The sequence below is a fragment of the Juglans microcarpa x Juglans regia genome, chromosome 2D, assembly GCF_004785595.1.
Source record: "Juglans microcarpa x Juglans regia isolate MS1-56 chromosome 2D, Jm3101_v1.0, whole genome shotgun sequence".
NCBI lineage: Eukaryota > Viridiplantae > Streptophyta > Magnoliopsida > Fagales > Juglandaceae > Juglans > Juglans microcarpa x Juglans regia.
This window is the reverse complement of record NC_054596.1, coordinates 13458183-13471127: the sequence shown is the minus strand read 5'-3', so window position 1 is coordinate 13471127 and position 12945 is coordinate 13458183. Positions and strand designations below refer to the sequence as shown.

Here is a 12945-nt window from a genome sequence, read left to right as displayed (position 1 = left end):
AGAGGTGCTAACATAGTACGTACGAGCTGAGATAGACTTCCTTCCATGCGGGGGGAATCCAGGCAGCAAGAACTCACAAAATGGAAGCCAAACCCAAAACCTAGCTAGCTCAAGGTACTACGATGTACGTATTACTGTAGTGATCACAGCCTAGAATTTAAAGCGAGCAAGCTGTAACCCTCAAAACGAAACAAAAGGAAACAGAGTGTTAAAAAAAGAAGATGAATTTACAAAGCATGCATATATATGCACGCATGGTTGATTCCGTGGACAGCTCATGAGCACATTAATCAGCTTATAAACAGCACATTAGCATATATAGTTGGCCGCTCGATCGGAAGAAATTCAAACGAAGCTGCCTGGTTCCCCACTTTTTCTTGGGATCCAAGACTCATACCTAAACTAATTAGAACGGTACGTATTGACTTTATTCACGAGGATTATTATGAAACTTTAGGTTTATGCATTTTAGTAAGTACCCGTTGAATTTCTTAACCCTGTTAAAGCTAGTTGGTATTAGCTAGCTAGCATAGAATGGAAAAATGCATGCATGGATGTGCTAATTATATTTGAACAAGCGTGCCAATTAGTCATGGTGATCATGATGTCTCTCGGCCTTGGGTTCCATTTCCATGGACATGCATTACAATCAAGCATATCAATTTCTTTTTTCGCAGAGTACTGATGTAATACATTTTAACTATATATGTCAATCATTTGAATCAAATTATATGCATAGATTTTTTTCAATCCTTGTTAATGTAGCTTTTTGACGAGTCAAATATTAGGTACGTGTTTTCCAGTTTATTGTTCGCAAAAAGGGATCGATGACCTTTCATATAAAGCCGATTTCTAGTACGTACTATATATGGTTTCGACCGATAATTCAACTCCAAATTTCATGCATGAGACAAGATTGAACATGACCTACCAAATATATATATACTTTTCCCTTCCCACCGTGAAACCATTATCTTTTTTCTTATTTAAATCCATGACTACGAATCCATGAACAGTTAACAGGATCAGGATGGTTTATGAGATCAAGTTCGATCGAGTATCGGGGGGCAAACTATAAATTATCTTATAAATACATGCATATATATATATATATATATATATATATTTTATAAGCCGAAAAGACATTTTGAGCCATGTGCAGTACTGTGCACTGCCCATGGGAGAGTGGGTGATAATTTGGTGCTGCAAGCTGCTTACTAGAAGTCAAGATCGCAAGCAACAAGCTGTCGATAATGTTCATCGATCGAGGGCAACAACAACTTCTTATTATAACAACGTCTAGCTAATAGTACTATATTCAATTCATGCTCTTGCATGCTAGCTACTTGAATAATGCAATTCGTGCATATTATATATATATATATATATATATATGCCTAAAAAAGAGGTACCACACATGCATGCATACATATAAATTCTGAATTCACAGCCAGAACAGAAAAAAAAAATTTATTATTTGCAAGGTCAAGGGCAGTACGTGTGAGGCATGCACCTTGTCGATGGAAAAAGAGACAAGTTTTTATATTTTATTAATGGTCCAGCCATGGATAGTTGTGAATGGCGAGAAACGTACAAGTAAAGAACTCTGAGGGGTTTAAAGCCACGCAGATGGTCCCTTCATTTCTTGATCTGACCCAAAAAGAAATAAATAAAATGGTCCAAAACCCTTGTAGCTAGCTGCTGCAGGAGCGATTCACTTCAATTATCTGATCCATACATATACATGTTTGGTGCGGCCTTTTATGGGGGATTCATTACCTGATTTTCTTTGAATTTTTTATGCATGATGCATGCCACATATATATCCACTTGTCTTTTAAACAAGTTCCTTGGAATGCATAAACCTTTCTACAATTTCGATGTTAATTTGACCATTAGCAGGGAGAAATAGAGGAAATAAATAAGATATTTGAAAATTTTGGCACTTGTTCTTTTAATCATGTATATAGAGAGCGAATGGAGCAGCTCATCAGCTTGCTCGTAATTCTTGGAGGGTTGAAAATATTGAGATGTAATGGAATTGTGTTCCAGACTTTTTTTTTCACGTCATTTGATTTGATAAATATCTGTAATTGCTTTCTTGAATAAAGTTTGTTGATTTCCTATAAAAATAAATAAATAAAAATATTGATGTTTGGATGGATTTTTTGGACAATATTTTGGTGACGGAGAAAGTAGGATAAAATCAAAGAAAGAAGAGATTGATGCCACAGATGAATATATAGAATATATATAGAAGCAGTAATTTGTTTTTAGAAATAAAGGGGACATGCATGCTTTGGCATATTGTTCATGTTAGAAAAATGGTTCAAAAGTTGAAACATCACAAGAAAGATCAGCGAGAAAACAAAATCAAGCAGCCTGAAGAAAGGGCCAAAAGAACCGTCCACTTAGTCACCATCACCGATTCAATGCATGGCTCCTTTTGAGGATGGGGATTATACCTGAACGAAAAGTTCACTCACGAAGAAAATCTTAAGAACCAAAACAGAGCATCGACTGAAACTGTTATGTACACGTTTCATAAAGAGTTCAACAACATTCTATGTATAAATAAAAGGATTACATACATTAAATGGTAGAGATACAAAAGCAGTTTTTATGCCACTTAAAAGTTCTAGAGAAGAGGGGAAAATTTTGGGAAGCTGAAAAATTCATCTCCACCTTTCTCCTTTCTTAATTCGAAAGAATGAGCTTGAAAACTGGTTGGGACTGTTGGTCTACTGCTTGATTAGTTCAGGGGCTTCTTTTATGGTCATCTCTACCATTTCTACTGAACTGAAAGCTCCATCTTCGGTGGCAATGGTAGATTGAGTGTCCATCCCAGACCCTGCTTGGATTTCTTTGAACATTGCCATGACTTGAATCATTGTGGGACGCCGCCATGGCCGATCATCCAAGCAAGCACAAGCGACCCTTAAGTGTTGTAAAAGCTCAATCTCAAGGTTGGGATCCTCTTTCATGAGTTCAGGATCAAAAACATCAATGATTTTCAGTTTGGCATGCTGTTTAACCCACCCCACAAGATTGTTGTCGCCAAAATCATCCGAATTTGTTGGTCGTTTCCCGGTTAACAGCTCAAGTAAGACCACGCCATAACTGTAAACATCACCTCTTGTGGTACATCTAAAGCTCTGGAAGTATTCAGGAGGAACATAGCCAGGAGTTCCAGCCAGAGTGCTGACGCTCAAATGGGTATCCATAGCGCTCATAAGCCTGGCCATTCCAAAATCAGAGACTCTGGCTTCCAAGTTTTCATCAAGCAGGACATTGCTCGATTTCATGTCCCTGTGAATGATGTGTGGGATACAATTGTGGTGCAGAAAAGCCAATCCCCTCGCAGCCCCAATTGCAATCTTTCTCCTATCAGCCCAGTTCAGCTTGACCCCAACTTTGTTTTGCTCGTGCAGAACATCTTCCAAGCTTCCATACCTCATGTACTCATAAACCAAGAGCCTTTCTTCCCCAACCTTGCAGTAACCCAGAAGTGGAACAAGATTCCTGTGCTTAATTTTCCCAATGGTTTCCATTTCGGCAGTGAATTCCCGATCACCCTGTCCACTAATGTGTACGAGTTTCTTGATGGCTACAATGCTTCCATCTTTCAACTGGGCCTTGTACACATCGCCAAAACCACCCTTACCAATATGGCTGTCGTTGTGGAAGCCGTTTGTTGCTTCGAGAAGATCAGCAAAAGTCAGCTTCCGAAGGGGCTTCTCAAAGGTGGCAAGGTTTATGCTTAATGCCTCACGGGCACCAGTTAGCTTCCAGCTGACAGTGGCTGTGCCCGAGTGGGAACGACTCTCAATATAACCCTCCAGTGCTGCCTCCTTCTTTTTCCTCCTCTTCTTGGTTTCAATGGCAACTATAATCAAGCCAAAGATACAGAAGAGGGAGAACAGCAATCCCATTGCCACACTCCCAGCAAGGGATGCTTGCCTCCGATGGGACTTCTGGTGCTGATAATTCGAACTCGAGTCCGGATTCTCGCCACATTTAGCAAGAGGATACCCACAGAGCCCTGAATTATTCTGGAACCTATACGCTGGAAACGTTTCAAGCTGCCCCATTCCAGGAATCGCTCCGGTGAGATGGTTGTTGGACAGATCAATCTCCGTGAGCAAAGAAAGGCCAGTCATGGACTGTGGGATTGACCCTTCAAGCCTATTGCTAGAGAGATCGAGAATGTTGAGATTCTTCAAGTCCCCAAGCTCTTGGGGAATTGTTCCCGAGAAATCGTTATGGCCCAAATTCAATATATAGAGATAAAACATTCTCCCAATCTCCTTGGGAATACTACCCGACAACATGTTATGGGAAATATCAAGAAAAATCATAGACCCATTGTGGTTGAATGTAGGTTGAATCTTACCTCCATATACTCTAGTAAAATTGCAGGGGTTCCTGGTCGAAATCCTATTAAGCTCTTCTTGACTAATCCCCGCAAATTCAAGCAAATTCCCAGCTCCATGACACTCCTTGCTCCCATCATTCTTGATATACACATACGTCTTCCCGCTTATGAGATTCACCGCAATATTCCCAGATTGCTTGAAAAGCGCGGGCGGAATAGATCCATTCAAGGAATTGGTATTGAGATCCAACCATATCAAGCTCTTACAGTCCCCAAGCTCCGGCGGAATACTCCCATAGAAGGAATTGTTACTCAGTTTGAGTATTGCAAGGTTCGACAACTGTCCGATCCACCCTGGAATCTCACCACTCAGCCGGTTGTTCGACAAGGAGATCCAATTCAGATTGGTACAGTTGCTTAGCCCCGAGGGAATAGTCCCCGTCAACTCGTTGAAGTCCAGGATCAGATTCTCCAACGTCTGGATGTACATGAGCTCATGTGGGATTTCCCCATGTAGCCGGTTCAACCAGATTATCAGGTCCCGGAGCTTCGGCAGCGTTCCCAAGCTTGAAGGGATCTTTCCAGTGAGATAATTGAAGCTCAAATCTAGCGAAACCAACTGAGAACAGTTGCTCAAACTCGCGGGAATCCAACCCGTAAACAGATTGTTCTGTAAGAAGAGCTCTTTCCAGCTATTACCGGGAGCTTCGCAGAGAGTGCTAGGAATAGTGCCGGAAAGATTATTGGAACTAAGATCCAACGTCTCCAGCCCCACAAGCTTCGACAAAGAATCCGGCAAAGCACCGAGAAAAATGTTGAAAGACAGGTCCAGCTTCTTTAAATTGCTCATCTTTACGAAGATTTCCATCGGTAACTCACCAGAGAACTTGTTGTCACTGATATCAAACGATTCCAACGAAGAACAAGCGCTCATACCGGTCGGGACCGCACCGGAGAGGTTGTTGGCCGAAAGGTCGAGCTCCACAAGGACACCGTAAGTACACGCGCCGGCGAGCCACGAAGGGATCTCACCCAGGAAATGGTTTCCGGAGAGACAAAGGAGCCGCAGGTTCTCCACCGGGAGCGCCGGAATGGGACCCGAGAACTGGTTGCTGGAGAGGTTCAAGAAGGCGAGATGGCTGCACGAGGAGAGGGCATGGCCGATATCCCCTGAGAACTTGTTGCCAGATAAGTCGAGGTGCTCTAGAGCCAAGCAATCGCCGAAAGAAGGAATAGCCACAGTAAAATTGTTGGACGATAGGTCCAGATACTGCAGGGTGTCGCAGGTGGAGACGCCCGCTATCTCGCCCGTGAGCTTGTTTCCCTTCAAGGTCAAGCTTTGTAAACCGTTGCAACCACCCGGAAAGAGCCAGGGGACAACGGTCGAGCCGGAGAGATTGTTGTAAGAGAGATCAAGAACCTCGAGACCGAGTTTCGGAGCGTCTTTCGCGGAGGAAGGAGAGTCAAGAATATTGTTAGAGAGGTTGAGCGATTTTAAGCCCGAGCAAGAAGCCAAGCTGGAGAGGTCCGAGAGAGAGCCGGAGAGGCTGTTGTGAGAGAGATCCAGGGTGGTTAATAACGTGTTACATTTGGATCCGGGAGCAAAATAAATGGTGCCGGAGAGGTCGGTGGATTTCAGAGAAAGGGTTTCGAGGTGGTCAAGGGAGAGGAGGAAAGCCGAGACGAGGCTGAAGTTGGTACTTAGAGGGGTGGAGCTGAGGTTTATGGAGGAAACCCGGGAGCCTTTGCAGGAAATACCGAAGAAAGTACATGGGTCTCGGCTGGGCAGCCAGTCGGAGAGGAGGGTTGAGTTTTGGAGACTGTCTTTGAAGTTGATGAGTTGCTGGGCGTACTTTCCGGATGAGGAAGAGGAGGATGCTGATGAAGCATGGAGGAAGAGGAAAGTGAAGGAGAGGAGGAAAAGACACCTGTGAGAGTTGGAGGGGCAGAAAGGTTTCATTTTGGAGGCTGTGAGGAGTAGGTGTTTTAGGGTCTCAGAGCTGCCATTAGAGAGAGCTTAAAGAAAGCTCTGATTTTTGAGAGAGTGGGTTTTGTTGCTTTGGAACAGAGAGAGAGAGAGATCAAAGGAGTCAAAAAGTCGAAGGGAGGAAGTAAGAAGGGTATTTATCAAAGAAAACAGCTAGCTGTTTCTCACATGCATGCTCTGCGACCCAATATCTCTCTCTCTCTCTTCTCTCGCTAAGCTTTCTGGTTTCTGTGCCTGCGTCCTTGTTTACGATGTTCCTGTCTCTCTTTGCCTGTCTTATTGGTGTCCAAGACTCCAAATAACCGAGATCAAGGCGATGGTTTGGATTTTTTGTGTTAATTAATACGCTCAAAATGGTTTCCCTCCTCAGTTTCTCTCTCGTGCTTTTTTATTTACACACTCTCTCTCTCACTTAAAGCTGTCTCTTTGTCTCTCTAGCTTTCTGCGTACGTGTGATCAAGACTGGTCCATTACTGTCAATTAATGGAGATTCCTTCTCCTAATTAATATATATATATATATATATAACTCTCTTCTGTTCACGAGGATTAATTAAGTTCTTTTCTGGCTGTTTGTACTTTGTAGTTTGTAGGAGTACTGCTTTTTTTTCTCTCTAAGATCTAGTGAACGACTCCCTTTATTATGTAAAATTTTATATATTGCAATATCATTCATGTCTATTTTATTTTTATTTTTATTTTATTAAATAAAATATTTTATATTTATTATCATTAAATAATTATTTATTATATTTTTTTTATTTAATAATAATAAATATACCACATGTTAATTAATATGATCAAAATAAAATAAATGTAATGTATAACATTACTCTTTTTTATATCTCAAATCTATAGATAAAATATCATCGACTTGAAGAAAAATAAATATTTACATCCTTACCATTCATAAATTAGTGTGTAATTATTTCTTTTCTTTATATATTTTTAAAATTCAATTTTTTTGAACTTCCATGCATGAACTAAGATCCAATTCCATCAATATCATTGATTTTTGAAAAAAATTTCTTATCAACTACTATTTACCATATCATATCTCATATTTTATAAAAAAAATATTTTTATATCTTATAAAAAATATTCTTACATCTCATAAAAAAAAATTATAAATGTGAGATAGATGATGTGATTAATTTATAGCAAAACTTAATATTTTTCCTCTCATCTAAAATGCTTTTTTTCAATTGAAACATCATTACAATTTTTTTTTTAAGAAATAATCATTACATTTGATTACACGTGCGGTTGAATATCTAACTTTCAACTATAATAAAGACAGCATTATGGCCACTTTTAAATGTTCTTAGTACGTCGAAGACCTCCCAGTTCTAGAGCCTTAATGGTAAGTAGGAGATCTAGCATTTGGGACAGATAATCTTACTGACTGGACTCCCTAATAAAGACTGACTGTTTAGGGAAGCTCTTGGTCAGGGTTCTTCGTTGGATGCTCTTGGCCAGGGTTTCTTCATATGCTTTCATGGTGAATTTATTGGTAGGTGTTGCTTCGATTATATATCTTTATAATTATGGATTACCATCTATCTATTAAACTGTTTGAATTTTAAGATCCAATATGGGAGACTTATATATCAACATGAAATAGACAATATAATAGCTATAGTTGTGACATAATTTTTCGGATAATATTAAATATCCGTCAAATAGATTATAACATGCACCTTTAGTGACTATTAATTGAAAGATAAATGCTATAATGAAATCTTACATTACACATATTTACTTAATAATTCGTTATTTTTATTCTTCTATTTAAATATACATATTTAAATATTAAAATAAAATGATAAATAGCAAATCGATTAAGTGGATCAGTTGTATAGCGTAACACTTCCGTATAGAATTTTTCTAATTGAAATTCTAAACATTATCACATCTCACACACACACCAAATAATTATCGAGTTAATTTATAAAATATTAAGATAAATTCGAAATATTAGTAAAAAAAAAAAAGTAGAACCCACCTAAAGAAAGTCTCTCTTCATTGTTTGGCAAGCCTCTCTATATATGCTCTCTAGCTATAGACTTTATTAATTGTTAGCTTTGTAGGAATGGATATCTAGAAGAGAGTTTGGGTTAAAAATAATGTTTATCTTATATATCTACATGCAATTGGATTTGCAGCAAATTAACGGCCGTCGAATGTACAGGGGCTATTGGGATTCCCTCCATAGCACTTAAGAAAAGTAGCACTCCATAGGAAAAGGTGGTCAATAGTCTCTAGAATTTTGAATTGCAGAGGTCAGGGGGCATAGAATATCCTCATGATCTTCGATCTTTAAAGGTTATAACTGGAGCTAGGGTTGTCTTGATCGCGCTGATCATGAATAGATGTGGGTTGACCGCAATGGTTTCCACTCTTTTGAGTCAAGGGAGCTCGGTCTGTACAAGTGATTCCCTTGGTCTAGTATTATTTTGAACAAATAGAGTTTGGAATTGTTTCATGCACTAAAGTACTGTTAGTCGAAACTGATCGACATTCTACATGCATGAAGTTCCCCTTTACAAATTCATGGTAGCATGGACTGTCCACTTATATTTATCATCTTTCCTTTTCGTTTAATCAATGGTATATGCACAATCATCATATACATACAAAAGGGGAAAAAAATATACAACTATGGTATTCAATATATATGTGAAATGCTATTATGTCACTCCAATTATGCTGCTCACTTTGTCTTAGATGTGGTTTAGATAGTAAGATGAGATTAGATGGTTTTAGATAAAAATTAGAAGTTAAATAAAATATTATTAAAATATTATTATTGTTTTGAGATTTAAAAAAGTTGAATTGTTTATTATATTTTGTGTGAAAATTTAAAAAAAAATTGTAATAATGAGATGTGATAAAACACTCACTAACCAAACAGAGCCTATTGATGTGGCACCACCACGTAGTGCCACATAATTTATTAAATAAATAAATAAAAACACAAATGTAAAAATGGATAAAATAAATCGGCCTCATTTGGTTACGCAATTCGAATGAGATGAGATGAGATGTTTTGTTGAAAATTAAATAAAATATTGTTATAATATAAAATTTTAATATTATTTTTGTTTTGAAATTTGAAAAAATTGAATTGTTTATTATATTTTATACGAGAGTTTGAGAAAGTTGTAATGATTATATGAGATTAGATGAGATGAGATGATTTGATTTTGTGTAACCAAACCTCCTCTTTTTATGTTTTTGGAAGTCATTTTATTTTGAATATATATATAATATATATATAATAAACCATGTGACATCAAGTTATGGTATCACGTCAATGGGACAAAGTGAATTGTATAACTAGAGCAGCATAGTAGCATTTCTCATCGTCCTTAACGAGCATTTAAGCCACTATAAAAGGAAAAATTATTGCATAGATTCACGGAATTTTCTCAAATTGTAAAATTGGTCCCTATGCAGGTAAAATGGTAATCACCATGTAAGAAATCGGTTCCTCTGTCCACCTTGTGTTACCTTATTGACATAAGAGAACAGTGTGATATATACTATCTTATCAAGCCATAAGTACTAATATTGGTCATCACATGTATAAAAAAGTTGCACGTATGGTGAGTATCTAAAAATAAACAAAAAGGGCAGGATCATTCTACCACAAATAAAAAAAAAACTATAAAACTATATTAAAAAATAAACATAAAGAATGAAGATTAAAATTTTGAAAGTTTTAAAGAAGTAACTAAAATCATAGAAAACCTCGTAAAATTTTAAAAATTAAAAAATAAAATAAAATCAGAAACAATTAAAGTTTCACATTTCTGATCGTAAATTTGCTTTGATATATATAATTAATAATTACTCAAGAAAGACTTGAAACATACACGAGTTTATATATACTTGAGAAAATTAATCATGGACGTTACATTTGTAGTCATTATAAAATTATAAATTGCAAAAAGTTATTTCTCTCAAATAATATGGGATATTGTTTAGCATTCTCTTGTACGATCAACTCAATTCTTGTAAAGTACATGTTTCACACCACCAACTATACAGATGATCTATGACAATAAAGAGGTGGTACTAGTTGCTCTAGGGAGACTTTGATACTTACGTCAGTAAAACAATACGAGAATAAATGTATATAAAGATGAAGTGAAGTGTTTCATGTTACCTCTCATAGATTATTTATAGAAGGAAATGGACGTGGCGTGATGGCAACTGACTCTAATCATCATTCCCGTGTACATATCCTTCATGATCCCTTATTAATCGAGGAGGATATCTCCTGCTTTGTAAGAGTTATCTTCCTTGGAATACTCACATCTAGCAATGGGTCAGATCTCCAACATTTCGGGAGTTATATGTCACGTGGTTATGGTTATGGGCTCTTCGGTCGGGGCCTTCTCAACCTTAAGCTAAAGTTTTGGGCCTGCTTCCTAATCGTGGACTTGGTTACCCAGGGGACTCAAATATTCCCTCCAATACCCATTGTGGGTTCGATTATCCATATATTCAATTCAATTCAACAAGTATTCGATTATCTGCACACATAATATAATATATATCATTGCTAAAGTTTCGTGAACTTTATTGAAATTATGAAAATGGTAAAGCTTCACTACTAAGGTAATGTTCCAAGGTAACGAAAATTACAAATAGAAATTAATGTTCTAAGGTAATGGAAATTACAAATAGAGTAATTGTATAAATTATTAATAGACAATACCCGTGCATATTTTTTGTAAATAAAGTGAGTCATACTAATAAAGGAATAGATTTTTTATACTTTTCATGATAAAATTTACTATTTTATTAAGAGATTGCATAAAACTTGTCTGTTTACTCACTCTTACAAATAAGTTTTGGTACCTAAGATTAAGAAAACAGAATTTATAAAAAAAAGTGAGATTTTATTTTATTTTTATAATAAAATTTATTTATTTATATTAAAATACTGCACAAAATTGATCTTTTTATAGCTTGTACATTACTCACTCTTATAGATGGGTAGTGATAGCATAACAATCCATTCATAATTTATAGATAACTTTTTTTTTTTATACGTAAGAGATAAATTTTATTAATGTGAATGAAATAGGCCTAAACCATGTACACAGAAAGTATACCACAGGACATCTAAATACATTCTAAGAGCGATGAACTAAAGACAAGAAGTCATAAATATTATCCCCAATTAAAACAATAGCAGAAAACCAAAGCAATAAGGTATTTAGAAAGAAATTCTTCAGCTCTACCACTGTGCGTTCCTTGTCTTCAAAACAACGTGCATTCCTTTCCATCCAAATGCACCACATGCTACACAACGGAATTATCTTCCAAACTTCTACCACTTGATGACAGCCCTGCAATTTGCTCCAACAGACCATCAAATCCACCACCTTCAAAGGCATTACCCAAGCGACGCCAACCCTCCGAAATATCTCATCCCACAACACCCTCGCTACTTCACAATGTAATAATAGGTGATCCACCGATTCTCCATGCTTTTTGCATATGTAGCACCAATCCATTACTACACATCCTCTTTTCCTCAAATTGTCTGTGGTCAAAATCTTCTCAAGAGTGGCATTCCAAACAAAGAAAGCAATTTTGGAAGGCACACGAGACCTCTAAATGTTCTTCCAAGGGAATGGAGTATGGTCCCGTGTTATCAAAAGTTTATAATACACATTAACAGTACATAACTTATGCTCCCTAGACCTCCACTTCAAGCTATCGTGCTGTGCCCTAGTAGTCCCCGAGAAATGTAATAGGCTGAAAAAGTCAGTAGCCATATCTAGTTCCCAATCGTGAAAATTCCTATTAAACAGAATATTCCACTGATACAAACCATTAGAGAATATCCGCACATCAACTACTGAAACCTCCCTATTAGCTGCAATACAATATAAAGCCGGCAAAACCATTTCTAATGCATGATCTCCACACCACACATCCCGTTAAAAACTAATTCGATTGCCCTCACCGGCTACAAAGCGAATATGATTTTCAAAATATATCCACCCCTTCCTTATGTACTTCCATAACCCCCTCTCATTTCATTGGAACACTATCCGTCCCAAGCAATACCATATCTTACATCTATCGTTTCCTTTCAATAACTTATAGATAATTTTAAATATAATAATATTTTTATTATATTTAAACACATCAAATAAAAGTAAAAGCTAAAATTAAATTTAAAATAATAATATTTTATTAGATAATTGTATACGAATTATTATTTAGTAATAATTTTATCATTTTTCCTTATAGATTTGGTACGTCGTTTTTGGTACTTTGAAAGTTGAAATTATAGATTTCATAATCAGCAGTACCCAACCCATGATATCACGTCACGAAGACCGGCCCCCCCCAATACGGCCATCCTGCCATTAGCGCTCGTGTATCCCAAAACACGCTTGGCCCCACCCAAAACCTATTCATTATTTATTACTTTGTACTCGAGCCCCCACTCTCCTCCCTAGCGCGTGTCTTTAAGTAAATGGGTCCTACGGTCACGCTCAATCCTAACTCTTTATTTAATTCGACGGTCAAGATTTACCTGCCGAATTAAAAGTTGA

General features: G+C 37.1%; 1 protein-coding gene across 1 annotated transcript; it reads right to left on the bottom strand.

The window, feature by feature from the left end:
* Positions 1-2496: 2496 nt before the first annotated feature.
* Positions 2497-6621, bottom strand: LOC121250827 (systemin receptor SR160-like). Its single transcript, XM_041150056.1, has one exon. The coding sequence runs from the start codon at positions 6333-6335 to the stop codon at positions 2742-2744; it is 3594 nt and encodes a 1197-aa protein (XP_041005990.1). The 5' UTR covers positions 6336-6621; the 3' UTR covers positions 2497-2741.
* Between the last annotated feature and the right edge of the window lie 6324 nt (positions 6622-12945).